This window comes from Limulus polyphemus, unplaced genomic scaffold (assembly GCF_000517525.1).
Source record: "Limulus polyphemus unplaced genomic scaffold, Limulus_polyphemus-2.1.2 Scaffold3354, whole genome shotgun sequence".
NCBI classification, from domain to species: Eukaryota; Metazoa; Arthropoda; class Merostomata; order Xiphosura; family Limulidae; genus Limulus; species Limulus polyphemus.
Window position 1 is genome coordinate 72,476 of NW_013668964.1, and position 9,772 is coordinate 82,247.

The 9,772-nt window shown below is 32.2% G+C and overlaps 1 protein-coding gene across 1 annotated transcript; it reads left to right on the top strand.

The window, feature by feature from the left end:
* Window positions 1-664: 664 nt before the first annotated feature.
* LOC106469204 (TSC22 domain family protein 1-like) lies at window positions 665-8,520 on the top strand (the record flags this gene model as incomplete). The annotated part of the gene is made up of 2 exons (XM_013929671.2): window positions 665-2,446; window positions 8,456-8,520. Coding segments are annotated over exons 1-2 (1,600 nt in total), but the record flags the coding sequence as incomplete, so codon positions are not given.
* Window positions 8,521-9,772: the final 1,252 nt, after the last annotated feature.

Here is a 9,772-nt window from a genome sequence, read left to right on the forward strand (position 1 = left end):
TATATAATACAAGTTTAAAAAATTTGTCCTAATTTTCGATCAAAAATACCAAATGTAGGTCTTTTTTTCATTAGTTATTAATCTTGGAGTATTATTAAGTCTAAGCTAATTCTTAAATAATTATTTTTTACTATACAAATCATTAATTTTCATAATTTAGTACTAAGTGAGGCACTCTGTACTATCTTATTGGATCCCGGTGGCTTATAACTTTAAAAATTGAGGTTCGATACCCGCAGTGGTCACAGCACAGATAGCCCATTGTATAGATTTGCGCTTAATAACAAACAAACAAACTAAATTATCGATCATCCCTTACTTTCCATTGGGCCAGAATTCGTATTTTAGTTACTCACTAAGAATTTGAATAGAGTTTTGTCCGGAGTTAGTCGAATAAGTTTGTTTTTGTCCTTTAATTCTACGTCTGTTTCATCCAAAAAAGTAAGACATGCAGTTAAGAGTAATATTAGTTTGTTGCAAATTATGAGAATAGGTACTTTTTCAAGGTGCTTATTTTTATTTTCCATACTAGGTTAATTTCGACCTTTTATAACTATTGTAGTTAGAATTTATTTGTTTATTTCAGTGTTGCTGCATTAAATAATTATTTTGTACCAGTGGCGCTACTTGTTTGTGTATCCCGTCGTTCCTCTTTTACACACATGTCGCCATTTTGCGAATGAACACGTACGAGGAGTTTAAATTTTGAGAGTTCTTATAATCCATTTCTAGTTTGTATCAGTATAAGTTTACTCATATAGCTAAAGATGGAACTATTTACGATCCTGATTCATTTTTGTGAGTAAAATTAAACTTTTGGTATTAGAAATACTAAATCATTTTGTTGAGGCTGCAGTTGACGAGTTAGTCGACTTTTCGGCCAAGGCAAATCTCGGGCCTAGTTCCAAGTCATGGCTGAAAAGTTTCGTGGCGATGGAGTAAGAAATGAAGAACCAAAAAATCGTCCTGTTGGGTCGAGTTCAAATACCATATATGGTGAAGTTAATCACAAAGAAAGAAGTCCGCTTGTAGTTCCATCGGGAGAATATACTCAGAAAAAGAAACCAACATCTTTCCAAATTACAAGTGTAACTGTACAAGGATCAACCCAGCTAAGTAATGATGCTGGAGAGGATAGTGCAGATGATCTTGATGAAAGTCACACTGAAGATATGCCTTCGGACAGACATAGTGTACCTTCAGAATTAGACAATGACCAGCTTTCTGAAGCTAGCACAATAACTAGTAGTAACAGCAACAACAACATAAATGAGAAAGCTAAAGTTTCTCCAGCTGGGCCAATTACTGAAACAACTTCCAGTCCATCCATTCCAGCAAAAGTTGAGAATATTGTTGAGACCATTAGTAATGTTAGTACAAGTGTAACAACAAGTGATTCCAAAGTAGGTGTAGATATTCCTTTAGGTGTTTCTCTCTCCACAGATTTTGCAGGAAATATGATTGCTTCAGGGGGTCAACATGTAACCTTGTCCCTTATGTCAAGTTGTACTACAAGTAAATCTACAGTCAGTAGCCAAGTACCCATGACTTCTTTACCAGACCAGTGGCAGAATCGTTTTAAAGTTGTTAAGCTTGTTAGCAGTGAACCATTTAAACGAGGACGTTGGGTGTGTATGGATTTTACAAATCCACCTGCTGTACAGAGAGATGTTCCTAAGCAAGAAGTTTCTACTGAACAGAGCAGCACTTCTGGAGCTTCAAGTGCTGGAAGTTCAGCCACTTCATTGTTTAGTGAAAATCAGCCATTGGATACTGTAGCACATTTTTATGAAATACCTGTGAGTCAACCTTATTCTGTAGCAGGTAGCATATCAGTTGCAGTTGATACACCACAGAATTCTCAGTCTATCATATATCTTCCAATGAACAACCAAGTGTATAGTGCCCCACAGGTACCCCATATGGCTGTTGTTCAGAATTTTGGAATCCAGTCTGGTCATCAAATTGTAACTGACTCTCAGCAACAAAATATTTTGTCACAGCAAGGTCAAATAGTAGTAAAGACAATGCAAAATCAAACAAGCCAGCAGCAACCTCAGCATCCAGTGCAGCCTGGCCAGATGGTTCCTGCAGTCTCCCAACCTCTTTCTCAACCAATAGTTCAGGTTTCACAAACATTGCCACAGTCTGTAGTTTCTCAGCAACAGCATCCAACTCCTCCTACTCAGCCATCTTCAGGGCCTCACACACAATCCATAGGAAACATTCCAGATGTCACACATTCTCAGGCATCTCAGACAGCCAGCAGTCAAGATCAGAATTATCAGGGTCCTAGTCAAGTTACTTTAGCAACTGTTAGCAGTGATGTTAGTATGCCAAATGTCATGACATCAGTCACCTCAATGGTGCCACCTCTCTTGGAAGTTCTTCCTGATACTCTAACTCTTGGGAATAAAAGTATAGGTGATGGAGAAGAAGCTGAAAGGTAGGTAGTTCCAAATCATCAAGATTAAACAATAATGTATTTATTTTTGCAAAAAAATGTTTGAATTATTAATATAAAACAGCTTTGGTTTAAGAAAGAGAAGTTTTGTACTGTAAAGTGTTTGCATTTTAAATTGATCAACATTTCAATACAAAAGTAAATCATCTAACTAGAATTTTTCAAATATATTTTACTATTAGTTGTCAAACTATGGTGATACATTTGAACGATGGACTTTATTGTGTATATCAATATTATATAACATTCTATATGTGTCTGTTAACCAAAACTCTAAAATATTCAAATTAATAACAAATTCCATCAATCCAACTATTTTATAAGTTTATTGTATGTAATAAATTTTTGTTTGTATAAGAACAAGTCTGCATCTAGGCTTCTCAAACGTAAATATTTATCCCAAATATTCAAGTGTGTATTTTCAACCTTTTCATTCCACCACACAACTTGTGGGAAGTCTGTCCAATCCCTTATTTGATCAACTGAAATAAGCCTTCCTCCAATTCTTCTGCACTTCAGAGAAAACTTAGTGTCTTTCCTCATAGCTAAAATGACTTTTCATATGGACAGCAAGGTTATATTTTTTCCAACAAAGCTGTACTCTTAACTATTTCGGGACTGGATGGATATCACTGATAACCTCCTCTTTTCTTGTTCTTCTCACAGTGGAAATACTTAACAAATTACATTAAACCTGGTACAGACTTGCTAAATAGTACCTAGTTTCAGATATGATATCCTCCAGGCCCAGGAGGGGTTAGTGACAATAGGATATGAAAGAAAGTTATATTCTTTGAGGTACAATTTGCATATATGTGTTACTGGATACTTTAAATCTTAATAAAGAAACAACACATTTTATAGTTTCAAAAATGAAGTTAATGACAATAGAAACTATAAAAGAATTTCACAGTCCCTTCTGAATTTTTTAAAGTTTCTATTGTATTATTTCATTCATCCCTGTATAAACTCTTTATTTGTCACTTTTTTTGAGAAATCATTAATTACTGCTTAAATCACTTACTGTACAGTGACCTAACTAGATTAAGATGTGTTTTCTCCAGTGGTATTGAAATGTTGCCCTGTATCTATTTTCAAAGCTGTGCTTCAGACCACATACTGTGATGTCATAAAAAGGTGGAAATGAAGGGCTGTAGTAAATAATAAAACAACTAAAAGAGAAGGAAAATCACATGAGAAACAAGGCACTGATAATTATGTTCTCATTAAATGATAGTTTTTAGCAATATAAATCTATGCTTTGGGATTGGCAGTAAAACTTTTAATAAAAAAATCAATAAATGTGTTGTTTTTAAACAAGTCTCCTTGGAGCAGTATGGAAACAAGAGTTTGAACATTTTTTCACCTTAATTTGTGAATTACACTAAATAAGTAATAGAAAATTACAAACTATGAATTCTAAATCATTTATGAATTAAAATTATTGAGATTGAATTAGAATCATTATTTTTGCTTGAACTTTTAAATTGAACTTGCAGGTGTGTAATCGGTGCCTGAATGGTCCTCTGCAGTCTGGATAGGATTAAACTGTTAGTAACATGTTAAAGTCATTTATGTAAAATTTAGACAGTACTATGTTATACCTGTAGACACACTTGTAGCTGATTTTTTGAATATTCTTTGTTGTGGTATTCCCAATCTTTATTGTTTAAGTGTCATTTTGTGACATCAATTGTTAATAAACTTTATCCAAAGACATTCCGCTGATCAGAAACTTCTATCTAAATTTTCAGTAGGGTATTAGCATATGGAAACAGAAGAGGTTGGTCTTTTTTTTTTTTTTTCTGGCTCTGATTATTCTGTCAAATAGTATTGTTTTTATTTGTTCTGTTGTCTTTATTGTTGTGCATTTGTTTCATAGTTTTGTATTTTGGAAGTTTTCTACTGTAAATTTGTTCACAAAATTTAATATTCTGGAGAATTTGGTCAAGCATCTTGTGTTAATTTTTTCTTGTTTTGATTCAAGTGTACCTATTAGTCTGATAACACTTCTTTTATGTATCTTTGTCAGCTTCTGTGACATTTTTTACAATTCATAATATTGGTGACTACTACAATTGGTAAAATATAAGTGTCCAAATAATTATGTTAATGAATATCAATCAAGATGAAATTAATTGTGTAGATAAAATGAAACGTCATGGTTAACATAACTTGAAGTTCTGAAAAGAAGTATTTTAAATGTTTTTCTCAAAATAGTGTACTACAAAAAAAGTTCTATAATTTTATACCATTGTTGTAAGCTATATTTTCAGCATTATCATTTGGTTGTTTGCTAGAGAGAGCTGCTATTCATGATGATGGTGTAATGATCAAGAAGCTTTGTCAATCTTGTGTTCAACCATATTCATCTTTGTTTTTAATTCTTCTTTAAGTATTAAATCTCCTTCTTGTAATTTATCTCATAAATTTCCATTTCTAGCTTCTTGGTCATTTAAATTTCAATAAATTTCTTCTTGATCTTGTTTTAGTTTCATTGTTTGTAATAGTTTCAGTTTCATGTTTCGTTCAAGTTGTGATCTTGAAGTTTTGTCAAACTTCAGTTTTATTTTCACAAAAATAATTCCACTTTAGACATCAGTATTGTAATGCATTCTGTAGTAGGGTAGATTCTTTTTGATTATTTGGTAAAGATAATGTGAGATACAGTGCACATGATGTTTACTTGTTGACCTAGTTTTATAAATAAACTTTTCAACATAAAATCTGAAACTATTGTAGGTTTAATACATTAATAACTTTTAACAGAAACTTCCCTGATTTATAACAAGCCTGACTAATTTACTGATTAGCTGACAGAAATGCTAACTCTCAGTTATTCCCCCAACAATTCAAGCAATCTTACTTGGATCGAGAACTACTCAGTCATTCAATTCTCATATATAGATTTATATTCTCCCCTTGTCTCTAGATATTAGATGAAGCTTATTGATTATTACATCATTGTAATTAGCAGCTTCTTCCAGCAAATAAATTATAACATTGAAAATATAGCTTACAACAATAGAAAAACTAAATCAAATTATAGGATTGTTCAAAGATGAAACTAGATACTACTTAGATATAATAGTACTGTATCTATAGTACTATAATATGTATGCAGTTTGGTTAAGTATTTCCACTGAGAGGAGAAGAAATAAAGGGATATCAATGATATCCTCCAGGCCCAGGAGGGGTTAGTGACAATAGGATATGAAAGAAAGTTATATTCTTTGAGGTACAATTTGCATATATCTGTTACTGAATACTTTAAATCTTAATAAAGAAACAACACATTCTATAAGTCAATCACCCTATTATAAAAATAAAATTTTTGTGCTAGCCTGTCTTTTCCAAATCTTAAACTTTTGTCCTTTTAACTAATAATGATTTTCAGAATATAGCACAAAAAAATCAGTCAATTCCTGTGATTTCTCTTGTGCATCATAATATTCTAGGGATTATTCACAATCAGCTACATGTAATTGTCTTTATCCTTACCAAGGATACTTAATAGGGATTTTGAGGTTAAGTTTTCTCATTGGGAATGTTTTTTCAAATCTTCCTCTTAATCTTTTATTTTGTTGGCTGAGATTTTGAGGTGGATGTTTCCTAATGTGAAGAATTGATGGTTTTTGTTTTTTTATTAGTTATTTCACACAGTAATTAGCAGTTTCTACATGTCATTTTTCAACTTGGCCAAATCTCTTTCTGCATGCATGATGTATGTATTATATACATAATTGTTATTATTACTTGTCTTATACCTAGACCTAGACTAAAATTAGTTGCAATAAAAAAACTCGGGTGTCTTAATGCCAATCAAGTCTTGGTAACATTGATTGAGACTTGAAAGTTTCAGAAGTAAGTTTCCTGTTATTGTATAGTTCTATTAATTCTATGCTTGTTAAGAACAAAGTGGGAAATTTAAAGAATCAGAAAATATTTTCTCCGAAGGTTTTATAGGAGGTTAAAGGATTGGATATATGAATCACTTGCTAATTTTTTTGAAAATCCTTGAATTGTGGGCAGGTGCCAAAGGACTGATGTTGGCTAAAGTACCGGTCTTTTTAAGGGAGGTTATAAAAATTATCCAGGGAAATGTTTTTAAGAGTTTGATAAATAATGCTTTACAAATTCATATAACAAAATTTAAAATTTTGTTGTATATTCAACATGGTTTCACTGGGAAAAATCTTGCTATACATAATTTTTGACAATCTTTGAAGAGGTTACTGCTTATGTAGAAGAGGGTAAAGGTGTGTATCTGGTATATCTGGATTTTCAGAAAATATATAACAAGGTATCACATAAAAGGCTTTTTAAAGAAACTGTGGGTATGGGGGCTAAGTTGGCTTATTGGATTGAAAAATAACTGGAGAGAATAAAGTAGAGGTTTATTATGTAAGGATTTCTTTTATATACTAAATTAGCAACAAAGACATAGATGAAGGAGTGGTAAATAAATTGCTTAAATTTCTGCTGACTTTGAGGTTTGGGTGCTTCTGGCTGTGAGAAAGATGCTGCTGATTTACAAAAGGATTTAAATGATTGGTGAGTTGGGTGAATAACTGGCAGATGGGTTTTAATTACAATAAGTGCAAGGTTATGTGGGATATAATAATTTAAATTATAGTTTTAATGGGAATACTCTTAACAGTGTTATATAAGAAAAGAATCGTGATGTTTGATTGATTAGTCTTGTGTGTCTAAACCATACAAGCAGTATGCTACTGCCAGTGGTAGGCAAATAGGAGTTTTGGTCGTGTTTACAGAAGTATTTAAAATAATTCTAAAGAGGTTATCATTTCATTGTATAGATGACTTGTTAGGCCCAATTTCGAGTATTATGTTCAGACCTTGGTATCCTTACCTTAAGAAAGATATTGAATTATTGGAAAGAGTTCAAAGGACTAACTAGAATGATACCTGAGATAAAAAGTTTAACATATTTGAGATTGTTTTTTCTTGAAACAATAGGGAATCCTCAATAGTCACAGCTGTAATTAGATCTCAAATTGGTCAAGAGATGGAGCTATTAGGTAAAAGTTTGTACTTGAAAAAAATTGGAGCCATTCTGTGAGCCACTATAGCTAAAAAGAAAAGTTAGAGGAGACCTGATTGAGGCGCACAAGATTATTAAAATAATTGATAATATCGATTTTTCATCTCTTGTAAGAGAAGAACAAATTTTAGCTAGGTAGGAGTCATCTTCAATGTGTGTGTGTCTGTACCTACATAACTTATTATGATTAGAGAAATATTTATCTTCTTCAAAAATATATGTTTGCACATTTTATTACACTTTGAGACTTTCAGAGGATGATTATTTTTGTGGGTAAATACTGAAACTTTGGTATAAACCTTGAATAAAATATTGCATTTATCTTGCATTTTCTGTGTGTTGTAATATGATTGCATATCCAAGTAACTTGCATGTTAGGATTTTATTTGTTCCATATGTTTGAGTTTAAAAACAAATTCAGTAAAGACACTTAAATATGGATAAGTAGGAGGCATTATTAGAAGGTCAAGGTAACTTAAAACATGAACCTCAGGAACTGTTAGAAGTTTTCATATACACTCATCTACATGTACATATAGTAACTTAGTGATGAAAAACAATCAAAGCAAGTTTTCTGATGTACTTATTGTATGCCCACAAATACATTTACATATTGTTACTGTTATTAGCATTATTTTCTTGAGCTACACTGCTTAATAAAACAAAGTATATCCAACTAGTTAGCTTAGCATAACTTATAGATAATAAGAGGATCTATTGGTTATTCAAGTCTGTACTTGCACACCCACCCTTTATTTTCCAGGAATTCATTGATTCTCCTCTTAAACTTGTGTAAAGTGCTGGCCTCTACTGCTGGCAAACATCTTGTTCTTTAAACCAATCACTCTGTTGAAACAAGATTAACTGAAGTCTAGTCTGTCTTTTTTAAATCTTAAACTTGTATTCTGTTATACTGTTGTATTCAGGAAGCAGCACAAAGAGGTGAAAGACCTTTGTTCTGTCAATCTTCTGGACAATTTTGTAAACCTCGGTAAGATCACCTAATCTTTGGAAAACATAAAAAACCCAAAGCAGTGTGTGTGAGGAGTTTGTAAGTTAGCCTTGATGCTTGTTATATGTTCATAGTAAAATCTTGTAAGTTGTTAGGCTAGACATGAAAGTAACTTTAAAATATAGCAATTTTATGTTACTTCTGAAAATATGTGATCAGGAAGTAAAATCTAATGGATAAATGCTGCCACCTTACAGTATGTTAGACACAGTTTTGGATTATCATATCCAAACTATTAGACATACACTATATACTTTAATGGGCCATAAATACTTTTATAAGTTAAACATCATAAAAATGTAATAACATTCTTAGAAGTGCAAATTTTAGTTTAGTTTTCTAGAAAGTGAAAAATATATTGTAAGAAGCTGAGGTACCTGTTCTTTGTAGGGATTATGAACACAAAAAAAATTGTGGGTGGATGCTATGATAGATAACACAAAAATACTAACTTTTACACAGTTTATTTATAAAGTAACATTATTATAATATTCATTATTACCCCACCCAAGGTTTTGTATAAGCTATAAGAACTCACTATGTATATACTTAAAACATGGTATACACTGTGCTATGGTCAGGTTGAATTTGTAGGAAGAGGTAGTGGTGGTAGGGATGCTTTCTGTTACCAGCTTTCAACATCCAGCTCTTAATGTCCTTACACACAGTTTCACATTATTAATTAATTGATGGTTATTGGTTGCAAAAGTGTCTTGCAGGCTGAAGTTGAAAGGTCATGGGTCAAAGTAAGAAGTGGATATAACTCAAGAAACAGCTCTTGATATCAGCCTTATGGTGGCTGTTGAAGTAGATAATTTGTCTGAGTTTATGTATTATTGCAATAGTAGTGCACATTTTTTTTATTGCATTCCTCCATAGAGAGTGCTAGCACACACTAAAATATGTCATATACACTGTGTGTATGTGGTGTTAGTGAAAATTTAATAAAGTTTTTTTTTTGTTTTTGGTGTAAGGATGTGGCACCATCTGTGAATGTAGTTAATGTTAACTTATGTCAAATAAAATTATAAATGCCCCATAATAGCAATAATGAGAGGTGGAGGGGGGTTGTGAACCCCTATTAACATGCCCCTTGTTCCAAACTAACCTCCCACAAAGTTCGGTTGAGATTGGGCCAGCAACCTAGCAGTGGTTAGATAATGAACAGACACACAAATGTTTGTGCTTTATATATCTAGAAAAGGCAAATTTGAACAGTAATACCAATTTA